The 13083-nt window shown below is 37.3% G+C and overlaps 1 protein-coding gene across 8 annotated transcripts in view; it reads right to left on the bottom strand.

The window, feature by feature from the left end:
• Nipped-B (Nipped-B cohesin loading factor) overlaps positions 1 to 13083 on the bottom strand; it is an 83354-nt gene that overhangs the window by 14089 nt on the left and 56182 nt on the right. Inside the window, exon 16 of one of the 8 annotated variants that reach the window (XM_070278696.1) lies at positions 1787 to 1849. The exons of 6 other annotated variants lie outside the window; for them this stretch is intronic. In XM_070278696.1, the coding sequence (XP_070134797.1) occupies positions 1802 to 1849 (48 nt within the window). In that variant the 3' untranslated portion in view covers positions 1787 to 1801. Of the gene's footprint in view, positions 1 to 1786; positions 1850 to 7374; positions 7525 to 13083 lie in introns of those variants that run through there. One more of the 8 variants, XM_070278695.1, reaches the window with a different exon arrangement.

The raw sequence follows: 13083 nt of genomic DNA on the forward strand, positions 1-13083 counted from the left end.
TTATTTATCTGGAAAATCAAGAGAGAATTCAATATTACCGCACTGCTCAAATGGTCCCAAAACAACAGTCATTCTTAGACTATAAGTTATTGAGAAAGAGTTGGTACACTGAAAAAAAAATTATAGTAACACTCACAAGGAGTTTAAAAAAATATCAGCATAATAAAAAATAAATGTTAAATATTTGATAGTTAAAAAAAACCCTCTATTTTTTAAAACAGCCTATTATTTTTCTATGTCAAATAATGTATAGTTTCTTACCTAACAAGAAAGCAAAGCTAACTTCGGGCGGAGCCGAAGTTGATATACCCTTGCAGTTAAAACCGGATATATATCGCAAACATCGGATATAGTTGGCCGATCCTTATGATTACATCATAATAAAACCAATTAATTACAATAAAAAATCTAAAAAAAAACGTCCCAAGCTTCTTTCTTCAAAAAACCAAAGTTGATGTTTCTACCAAATACCATTTCCGATCGTTCAGTTATATGGCAGCTATAGGATATAGTTGGCCGATCCTTATGAAATTGCGTAGGTCGGATTATCTGACCAAAAATATAATCAGTACTAAGTTCCACCTTTTTATCTTCAAAAACACGAAAGTTGGGTCATTTCCGATCAATCAGTTATATGGCAGCTAAAGGATATAGTCGGCCGATCCTTATGAAATTTGGCATTTCGTAATGTTTTGCCAAAATTGCTCTCATGTCAAATTTGAACTCTCTAACTCTAAAAACACCAAAGTTATACCATTTCCGATCAATCAGTTATATGGCAGCTATAGGATATAGTCGGCCGTTCCCGGCCGTTCCGACTTAAATACTGCGTGAAAAAGAAAGAAGGGTGTGTACAAAGTTTCAAGACGATAGCTTTAAAACTGAGAGACTAATTCGCGTAGAAACAGACAGACGGACATGCTCATATAACTCAGGAGGTGATCCTGATCAAGAATATATATATTTTATAGGGTCGGAGATGTCTCCTTCACTGCGTTGCACACTTTTGACCAAAATTATAATACCCTCTGCAAGTGTATAAAAAATTCAAGTCAACAAGTTTTTTCATTTGAAAAGAAGAAAAAAATCGAGCTTCCTTAAAGATTGAGGGGCCATTGACACATATTCAAAATTTGTAGTAAAATTGTTTTTGCATCTCCCGCTTCCGTGCGGACCATTGATCACCTGCATTTGCCCTCATTCGTCTTCTCACACATCCGATCGACTTCTTTCGGCTACAAAGTGTCCATGTAAACTTTACATCTAAATTAATAGTAATAGTAATCATGACGTTTATTTCTATACATCATATTTCTATATTTCTTGACGTATCTCAAGCCTTCGACCGAGTTAAACTTAATGGACTCATGCACAAAATTAAAGCTCGTTTTCGAACATACACTCACAAGCTACTTCAGTCGCACCTCTACAATAGAATATTCTCAGTGAGATGCAACGCAGCAACTTCGGGCGACTATATAATTAAAGCTGGAGTTCCTGACTGAAATGCCCAATCCGAGCAACAAATCAACCGTTGAATATTGTTTTATAGTAGAAGTGTCTGTCTGACTAGCGTACTAAAAAAACGAACAAATATTTAACCTTTTACCGTTTACTCTTGATAGGCAAACATTCCTATATGTGTTCCATCTTGAGCCGTTCCATTAGTGTCCCGGCTCCTGTACAGAGACTCTCGCAATCAAGCTTTTCGTGCCCAAGAAACAGTTTATATTTTAACACATGTATATATCGAATCTGATAAACATTGTAAATATCGGTTCTTGAGGTTCTTCGTATTGCTTTAAATTGTCCGCAACTTTTCAACTGTCCAATGATGAGTGCTGGATTCCTTTAATTGTATCAAAAGAACTACATAGTTTACCATTAATGAGTAATATAAGTTATTTTTTTTACTAAAAACCAACATCTTTTTTAATTTATTTCTCTATTTCAGTGGTGGCCAAAGTTTTTTATTTCATTTTTCATTAATTGAAAAGTTTGAATGGGCACTAAAACAGTGCATTTCTTTAGTGCAAAATTTACGCGTCCTAATGTTGTTGTTTTTATGGAGGAAATTTGATCCAACCAAATTTCTGACCAAATTTTTATTAGTGAAAATATTTTTTTTTTTAAGTTTTGGGCTGTCAAGTGAGGCAAAATGTGAGCAAATGAGTGAGCTTCTAAAATAATTTTTGAGTGCTCACACTGTCAGTGTGCCAGCAGCGCTGCGAGAAAAATCCCACCACTGGTCTAGAATTGTTTTCTCTACAATTCATTTCATAGTTCGAAGTATCAAATTTTATTTAACATACTCTCACAGCCTTGGTGTATATGGTAAATATATCGTGTACCCATAATTTTTCGTAAAATAAAACAAATATCTGGTAGCTTTGTTTGTGGAAGTGATAGTTTCGTATTCGATAGCTTAAAAACGGATCGTTTAAGAGCAGGGACCGTAATCATTATGAGTTTTATTTTAAAAATCACAAAATAATCATTATTTTTTGAGCGAAAAAATAAAAATCAGAAAATATCCTTATTCTATGATCGAAAAATAAAAATCACAAAATAATCATTATTCTATGATCAAAACATAAAAATAATGAAAAATCATTATTTTTGATTTTAATTTTTTTTCGCTCAAAATTATCTCTCAATTCAGGATTTCGTACCATGATTTTTTTAATAACCTTTAATAGCCTTACCAACAGCCAGAATAAAAATCATAACAATTATCATTATTTACGGTCCCGGTTTAAAAGCCTTTTTTTAATATTTTGTTAAACTTTTTTAAGGGGTTATACAACGAAAATGGACGATAAAATTTGCGACAGGCCCCAGCAGACGCCAGACGGCATCTTACTTTTTTCTTACGCTCATATTGTCATTGAAAGTTTTCTGTTTTTCAGTTTGCGCTTGGTTGGTCTGCGCCAAAATTGATCTTTGTAGGTATATGTGTTCACACATTCACATACACCGTTGCATGTGTACGTGCGATTTCGTTTCGAAGCCAGTACACATTTTTTTGAATTGTGCAACTTTTTAGGCCTGCTACCTTAAGAAAATATGTGTATTCATTATTGGGTTAAGAATGAAAGAAATTATATTATTTGTTGTATTATATTTTTAATATTATAGAGTACATTTTATATTTGTTCAGAAATTCAATTAAGTGGTAGCAGTAAAAGGTTTTTCATATACATACATATTTTTACGAACCAATAAAAATAAATATACTGACATAAAAAAAGATTCAATCGACGTCACTTGAAATTTCGACTGCTTTTAAGTTATTGTTATTGAATATAAACTCTTCCCAGTCTCTAACGAAGACCTCATGGTAACTCATCCCCTGTTTTAAGAAGCCTTACATGGGCGTCGCGGATCTCTGCCCGGATAGAACTATCTTTTCTCTGTAGCTCGTGGGAACACTTATGAAGAATTCAAGTAATAATAAAAAAAAGGAGTCGGGATCTCTAAAAAAAACCCAACCCAATACCCGAGACATCGACGAGTGAGTCCGGTCAACATGGCAGGGAAGATGGCGAGTGAGCCTTCCTGTCAAGCCAAAAGCGATAATCCGATTCCTGCAGGGCCCCGCCCGAAATTGGGGGTGGCTGGTGGAAAGCGAAGAAAAGAACCGCAGGGCAAATACTTCGAAGCCACAAGCGAGCTTAGACGACAAAGAGCTCCGAAGAGTGTCTCAAAAGGTAAAATGGGCAAAAAGTGTGCTACCTTCATATGGCATAACGGCGACGCCCACAGCTACACACTAGGTAGAACCAAAGCGGGAACGACCGCAGCCCCAGCGGGAGCTCTCCCAGGATCAAGAACACAACCAAAAATGTCCTTCTCCGAAATATCTAAAAGCCGCATACCCATCGGCGTCATTGATCGAGGCAACTCCGAAGGCATGATTCCGAATGAAAAAAAGGAAGCCGCCGTAGCCACGAAGTGCTTCGAAACTCTGGCCAGGGATCCGGGCACCGTCTGCAAAGACATGGGGACGATGAGCGGCCGGTGGAGCTCTTTAAATCGGCAGTACAAGAACTCGGAGAGGTCTACGAGGGCCCCAAGCTCGTTGCGCTAAGCTGGCGGGACGTCAACGATATAGATTCCGGCTTCCATTAAGGAACGAGGCCAAATCCTTACAATGCTCCAGCGATGTAAGCATCACTTTCCCACAACGGAATGACGTGTGGCGAAGGTCGATCTAATGAAGAGACCGACGAACCAGGCAGTCCTAAAAATAAACATAATCAACCAGATTAGAGGCGGAAGTCAAACAGGTGCAGATGCACCTGTTTAGCAAGCGGATTTAGCAGATGCCCCTACGGATTCTGCAGATAAACCTCCTCCAGCCTCGGTCGCCCCCTTGCTCCATCTGGCTTACGATGGAGCCGACATCGCCCTCACCCAGGAACCCTGTTTAGTAGGAGGAGGGGTCTCTAGACTAGAGACCAAGAAGTGACAAGGATAGGGGAAGTTAGCGAGAAGCGCAACATTGGCCTGCTAATAGAATGTGACTCCAAACTCATTTAACTTAATAACAAGTAGAGAATTTAAAGTTTCTGCACTTAAAGAGTTTTGTCGCTCTTGTAAAATGTAGTGAAGCGCTGAAAAGGCCCTCTCAACAGTCACCTGAGTTGCCGGTACAGCCAGTACTACGTGTGCGAGCGTACTCAGATGGCGCATATACACTCATACAAACACAAAAGACTTTTATTTTCTTCGCTCGTTGCAAAACGGTCAGTGAATGACCAGAGCAAAAAGGAGCACAGGCCATTTGTCCAGGAGACACTGGTGAACGGTTCTCGTCTTACCTTTTGCGCACGTGGTGCCCAAAAAACCGTTTTTTGGTGACTTCAAGAAACGGTCAACTGTTATATGCGAGCTCTGGTTACAAGCCTAAGCTACATCAAAAAAAAAGTTGGCACATGGGCTAGTACAAGAATCTCTACATGCTGCTAGATACCCACTTACCTGGATGCCTTCCAGAAAAAGACGTTCCGTCCGACGAAAACATCCCTCCGACAAGCAATAAAATATACCAAACTTTGACCAGAAAACCCTACACAGCTTTAAGTCGTAAAAATCAGCGGCTCCTGACGGCATAATTCCCGCACAAATCCAAAATTCGAAAGTAATTGCCATGAACTGGCTCTCTGACATCTTTGAAAGATCCATGACCATTTCACAATCGTGGCTCACGGATTGTGTTTATAACCAAAGCAGGCAAGTCATCACATACGGCCCCAAAAGACTTTAGGCCAATCGGCCTATCCTTCTTTCTTCTTAAAATCCTAAAAAGGATCACAAGCCTCTGTCGTGTCAGGCAGCAGCCCCTTAATTGTTTTATAATTTGTTTATTATGCTGTATGGACATATCGCTTTAGTTGGTCGCAAGTCGACTCTTTCTCGGCCGCTCGACTTCAACGGGCATATCTTAAGAGAGCTTTAGATTAATGTCTATGTCGGTCCGCTCTCTCCGCTATCGAAAGCTTTAGCTTCGCTATGTCTAGTCGGGCCGCGCTCTCTATTCATAACATTAGGTTCCTGCATGCACCATAAGCTGGCCTGTCTATGTTGATCATCCAGCTTCATCTGCATGCAGAATAAATAAATTGTAACGTGCAATTATTAAATTCGGACTCTTTATTTTGGAGCGGATTAATGTCATTGAAAACTCTCAACCCCACCAACAGCCTCCATCTAAGACTGACTCTTACCCCAACCCTCATATCTAAATCACAACATGCCTAAAAAAAAAATAAATCCACAGAAACTGCCTTCCACGACTAAAATGAATATACCCTTAAAATTTAACTTACCTTCAAAATAAATATGCCCTCATGGCCTTTGTGGACATAGAAGAGGCTTTCAACAACGTTCTCACAAGCACTATAACTTACGCCCTGACGTCCCTTGAAGTAGATGGGCACTGGGTGAAGTCATTGATAAATTTCTGATTTGCAGGACAGTGATGCGTTTCATTAACCCTCTCAAGGTCCGTCAACAAAGAAACCCCGCGAGGAGGAGTCCTCTCCCCTCTCCTATGGAATGTAGCCGTCCTAGATTCTATGTAGCATGGAAGAGAGAGGATGCAAGGTAGTGGCGTATGCCAAGGTCTTTGCCTCCAAAAAAGCAAAAGGTCTAAAATGGGGCATGTTACCCTACGTTGTAAGCTGGACCCACACCTCTATAGTCAGATCCATACTACTGTACGGCGTCCTGATATGGTGGCCAGACCTCAAAAGGAAAACAACCTTTAAGAAGTTGGAAAAAATTCAGAGGGGCAGCTCTCTGCACCAATGGCGCCCTCAGATCGCATTATTTTGTATTACAAAAATTTTTTTTTTGAAATAACCATTAAAAGTAGGCCGGAACATGAGCCTACATCCTTAAATGTTAGAATTTCGTTTGGTCGGCTATTAGACCTATTTTTTGTATCTGATCCTGATAGTATAAATTTTTTCATAGCTTTGAATTCTTACCGTACCGTAAATTTTTTACCGTAAATTTTACCGTACTTTAAATACATTCTTTGACTCATGTATGCCATGGAAATATCCATCCGCTTCAACAAATCCTCCTTGGTTTACAAGGTGCCTTACGAACTTAAAGAATGCTAAAAACAGCCTTTTACAAAAATATAAAAAAAAACCTGCAGTAGTATAGAACTTTCAAGCTATCTTGCCTTAGAAAAACTAGCTCGGTCAAATTTTAACATGCATAATGCTGAATGTTATAGGAATTATATTCGCTGCTGCCGGATACAACTTACTTGGGATCCAAAACAGTTTTATAACTTTGTAAACACTAAGCAAGCGTAAACATGTATCTTATACACCTCTGCTTACGTTTGAAAATTCATCTGCGACCTCTGATCAGGCCATTGCCGATCTATTCGCAAAAATTTTTTCATTCAACTTATTTTCTGCCTGAAACGACAGATCCGCATTACGCATCCAAAACTCATTCAGCAATTCTTATTTTCTGACCGTCTTTCTCCGAAAATAGCTTATTATCTGGTCTTCTAATATCAAGCCCGTTTATTCGCCAGGCCCCAATGGAGTACCAGGCTGTGTGCTAAAATACTGTGCCAGGGCTCTGTGCAAACCTTTACTTCCTGTTGAGTAAACTGAATCTTCTGGGATCTATATATCTAGCTGCTTAGATGGAAGAACACAAAAAGTCTTATTTAAAAATTTACATTCCCGCTTGGTCTTACATCTGGAGTCCCTTAAAGAAGTCATCTTGGCCCGTTACTGTTTACTCTTCTTATTAAGGGGTTATATACCTTCTTTGTCAAAGAAAAAGAGGAAAGTTCGATTTTTTTTTTAGGTATGTAGCAATTAATTAATTACACGGATGTTTTAATTTTTTGATAGTACACTTTATTAACAATTTTTGTGTAAAATTTCGTGGAAAAATATTGAATAGCTTTTAAGGGGTGGCTATTTCCCTTAGAGGCCTTTTTTTATATAGCCTTGCGGTGATACTTCCCCAGGTCGAAAAGGTCAACTTAAACCATAAAAGTAAAAAAATTTAATTAGTTTAGTGTAATTTATTGTGCTTGAACGATCGTTTTAAAAAAATTTTTTTGTATGCATATGGTAACGTTTTACGCTAAAAATGAACTTTTTGGTCTCTAGAAATTTTACTAAAAAATTCATTCCGGCGAAAAAACAGTTTGTGTCTGAAAAGTCGATTGTTCAAGCACAAAAAAATTTCATTACAAACATTTGAAAAAAAATTTGAAGTAAATCGGTGCAGTAGTTTTCCGCCTAATCCATATCACCGCAGTCATTTTTCAAGAAACACCATTTCGAGATATTCGCTTTTAAAATTTCAAGTTCAGTTTAAGGCCGCGACGATGCGCACGGTTAGAAGCGCTGTAACTTTTTTTCTACTGCTCGAATCTTTATGAAAATTTGGGAAAACGTTCTCAAGGAGTTGTTCTTTAAGATAAATCAATAAAAAAATTTTCGATTTTTTGAAAATAAAAAAGGTATAAAACCCCTTTACGACTTGCCCCTTTACGACTTCACGTACTCTGTAGTTCTCATGTATGCAGATGATGTCTTCAATACAAACCCGTTTCTGCCCAATGAAATCTTCAGTCCAATCTCGAAAATGTTCAAAAATGGTGTTTAGCGAATGATTTAATACTTAATGGATCAAAATTCAAACTTATGTCCTTTTATCCTTCTTGCCCTCTCCAGGCTACGTATTTTATGTGAATTTCCTTTTTTTGGGATTGCCCTTAAAATATGACTTTAAAACTCCAGAGGTTCATGTGCGTGGAGTTTCCAATATGGAGTACATCACAACCGCATAGAATCCGTACAAAATAATTCCTAATATTAGGAGACATTTTTCCAAAATCTAAACAAGTTTGTAACTCGGTTTCATTCCCGGTGAATTTATCAAAATATAGGTCGAAAACGGGAAAAGCGGAGACTGCCTGTATTGATAATGTGTCACGCCTACTTGTCTTATTATAGGGCTTAAAGTAATCTAAAGTATAAACACGAAAGGAAAGCTAACTTCGGGCGGAGCCGAAGTTGATATACCCTTGCAGATAAAACCGGATATATATCGCAAACATCGTATATAGTTGGCCGATCCTTATGAAATTTGTTAGGTGGGATGAACTGACCAAAAATAGAATCTGTACCAAGTTCCAGCTTTCTATCTTCAAAAACACAAAAGTTGGGTCAATTCCGATCTTTCAGTTATATGGCAGCTATAAGATATAGTCGGCCGATCCTTATGAAATTTGGCATGTCGTAATATTTTGCCAAAAGTAACTCTCATGTCAAATTTGAACTCTCTAACTTTAAAAACACCAAAGTTATACCATTTCCGATCATTCAGTTATATGGCAGCTATAGGATATAGTCGGCCGATCCGGGCCGTTCCGACTTATATACTGCGTGCAAAGGAAACAAGGGTGTGTGCAAAGTTTCAAGTCGATAGCTTTAAAACTGAGAGACTAGTTCGCGTAGAAACAGACAGACAGACGGACATGCTCATATCAACTCAGGAGGTGATCCTGATCAAGAATATATATACTTTATAGGGTCGGAGATGTCTCCTTCACTGCGTTGCACACTTTTGGACAAAATTATAATACCTTCTGCAAGGGTATAAAAACAAGAAAGAAAATCTAACTTCGGGCGGAGCCGAAGTTGATATAGCCTTGCAGTTAAAACCGGATATATATCGCAAACATCGGATATAGTTGTCCGATCCGCATGAGAATATCATAATATAACCAATTTATAAAAAATAAAGCTAAAGCAAAGTACCAAGCTTCTATCTTCAAAAATACATGAGTTGGTATTTTTACAAAATACCACTTCCGATAATATATAGTCGGCCGATCGTTATGAAATTTGGTAAGTCGGATTATCTGACCAAAAATAGAATCTGTACTAAGCTCCAGCTTTCTATCTTCAAAAACACGAAAGTTAGGTTAACTCTAAAAACACCAAAGTTATAACATTTCCGATCAATCAGTTATATAGGATATAGTCGGCCGATCCCGGCCGTTCCGATTTATATACTGCGTGCAAAGGAACGAAGGCTGTGTGCAAATTTTCAAGTCGATAGCTTTACAACTAAGAGACTAGCTTGCGTAGAAACAGACAGACAGAGAGACGTACAGACAGACATGCTTATATCAACTTAGGAGGTGATCCTGATCCAGAATATACACTTTTGACCAAAATTATAATACCCTCTGCAAGGGTATACAAAATTCATAAGGATACGATTTCAACGGTTTTAATGATTTGGCATTAAATTGGTCAAAGATGCCCCACGCTCGAAAAGCCGCCGTGTCATCGAAAATTTCTACAAAATCTATGAATTGGTTTGAAGACAGGCATAGTGGTCTCACCAAAATCTCACCAAATATTTCTGAAGAAACGGTTTCTGTAGGAACGGTTTATGACGATCGATGAAAAGTGTGTCACTAACGAAGCGTTAAGATTCTGCTTTGTATTTGGTGAGATAATCTATAATCTCTTGATTCTATATCTTTCCGCGACTACAGACCCGCGTATTACATGATTTAATAAACGGGTCAAATAATAGATGCAACCATAAATAACGCAGCGCGCTGTAATTTTACAGGAATAAGTGATTTTTATACCCAGTAAAATGGTGTAAAGCGATTGATTTAATAAGTAATGGATCAAATTGCAAACTTATGTCTTTTTATCGTTCTTGCCCTCTCAAGGCTACGTAATTTCTCTATGGGATTTCCTTGGAAAAACTACTCAGGATGATGATCGCGGTGTCCTATTAGACTCATTACTCAAATTTGCCGATTACATTTCCAAAGATGTTCTTGGTTTTTTAAAAAGGTGGTCAAAAGAATTTAACGACCCCTACATGTCTAAAAGTTTATTCATTTTTTTGGTCCGTCCGAGCGGGATGGAGTACATCAGGACCGCATAGAATCCGTACAAAAGAATTCCGTTACATTTTCACTTAGATGGTCTTAACTGGGATGCAAATATTCATATTCCATCATAGAGTGACAGACTCCTACTAATAAACTTACCAACCTTAACAAATCGCAGGACAATGCTGGGTGTAGATTTACTATATAACCTCATCAATGGTGAAGTAGATATCCAGTATTTACTAATACACTTAAATTTCAATATTTAAATTGAAATAGAATAAAAGGACTAGAAACCTAAGACCTCTATTCCTTAGCCACTGTAGTTCGACATATGTACAGGGTCTTATGTACGAAGACCCTACTCTACTCTATCATACCTTTTCAGTTTCTTTTGTACGATTTAATCTCCTTCTTAGATCTTTCTCCTAATATTATAAAAATTGTCCCTTTACAACAAATAAAAAAAAAACATTTTCATCGTGACATTTGTTTTGCTCTGAGAATAATGAATATTTTTGATTTGTATTTCTTCTCTAATAGAAATAAAAATAATAAATATTCTGATATTCTGATTCTTAAGGGGAGGTTCTTTTGGATTTTTTTGAAAAAAACGATTTTTTTTTTTTTTTTATAAAATGAAAGTTAAATATTTAAAGAATATACGTGCCAAAGGATATTTCGATGCGACGCGTATTTCTTGAGCTAGAACGTTTCAAACATACCCATGATAACAAGAAAGCTATCTAAAGGCAAAGTTTCTAACAACTTTAAACGCGTTTTTCTCGCGTTTTTAAACCTCTTGCCGCACACAGGGCTCGTTCTATTGATCCGATTTCCTTCATTCAAAAAATGTTTAAAAGTACATACTTTTTTGTATGCCTTATACCTAAAGTTGGAATAAAAAATTATTTATTTATAATTTTTAAACGAGATCAAAGTAAATAAAAAGAGAAAAAATGTCAATTTCTTTTTTAAACGTCAATGAAATTGGTTTATTTTTACCAAAATTAATTGTCGTTAGGTATAAGGCATAAGAAATTCCATCAATTTTAATAAATTTTATAAATTTCTAATTTAAGTTCACTAGCAGCGGCCCTACACTCGACAAAGCAGAAAAATAGTGGTCTACGAGATCCGCCATTTTGAAGCCGCCATTTTGAATTTCCTGAATATTGAATATTTTTTTTAATCGTTAATAAACAACGAATCAAAAGTTCAAAAGCATAAGTTCGTATGTTTTTTCATTTTCCCGCAATCCATTCTCAAAGTTTGCTTAATTTTCGGAAAAATCCAAAAGAACCTCCCCTTAAAAAAATCATTATTTACCATCCCTGATCAAAACATTTCTAAAAAAAAAACATTCATGAATTGACGCTACAACAAGATTCCACTTTCGCGGCAGGGTGGGCGTGAAAAAATTTTGACACAAACTTGATGTGCGTGGAGACCATGGCCAAGTTTCAAATCGAATAGGTATATATGTAGGTATAAAGGTGAATAAATCTTACTGTGGTGACGGTGGCGACACAACCTTAGCAGAGATCCCGGAGGAACTGGCCTTCAAGATCTAAGCCTTAGATCTAAGCCTTAGAGCACTCTGACTCACGGTGCAAAAATGTACTCTAGTCTGCAATAATGCCCTTAAAAAAAATTCCCAAAAACAAAATAAAAACAAGAAAGGAAAGCTAACTTCGGGCGGAGCCGAAGTTTATATACCCTTGCAGTTTAAACCGGATATATATCGCAAACATCGGATATAGTTGGCCGATCCTTACGGGAATATGAATATATAATCCAATTTATTACAATACAAAATCTAAAAAAAGTCTCAAGCTTCTATCTTTAAAAATACCAAAGTTGGTATTTCTACCAAAAACCGTTTCCGATCGTTCAGTTATATGGCAGCTATAAGATATAGTTAGCCAATCGTTATGAAATTTGGTAGGTCGGATTAACTGACGAAGAATATAATCTGTACCAAGTTCCAGCTTTCTATCTTCAAAAACACGAAAGTTGGGTCATTTCCGACCGTTCAGTTATATGACAGCTATAGGATATAGTCGGCCGATCCTTACGAAATTTGGCATGTCGTATTATTTTGCCAAAAATAGCGCTCATGTAAAATTTGAACTCTCTAACTCTAAAAACACCGAAGTTATACCATTTCCGATCAATCAGTTATATGGCAGCTATAGGATATAGTCGGCCGATCCGTTCCGACTTATATACTGCGTGCAAAGGAAAGAAGGGTGTGTGCAAAGTTTCAAGTCGATAGCTTTAAAACTGAGAGACTAGTTCGCGTAGAAACAGACAGACAGACGGACATGCTCATATCAACTCAGGAGGTGATCCTGATCAAGAATATATATACTTTATAGGGTCGGAGATGTCTCCTTCACTGCGTTGCACACTTTTGACCAAAATTATTATACCCTCTGCAAGGGTATAAAAAGAAATAAACCTCCATGGAGGTAGACAGAGCTAGCTTGGGCTAGAACAACTGAAGAAGCTCTAACTATGATGCTGGATACTCACTTCCTTGGATGCTTTCCAGAAACACACGCTCCGTTTGTCTCAAGCGTCCTTCTCATAAATATTAAGCTAGATTTCAGAAAACCCTTTACTGCGCCATATACAGGTTCAAGCCGTAAAAATGATTTTAT

This window comes from Drosophila bipectinata, chromosome 2R (assembly GCF_030179905.1).
Source record: "Drosophila bipectinata strain 14024-0381.07 chromosome 2R, DbipHiC1v2, whole genome shotgun sequence".
NCBI lineage: Eukaryota > Metazoa > Arthropoda > Insecta > Diptera > Drosophilidae > Drosophila > Drosophila bipectinata.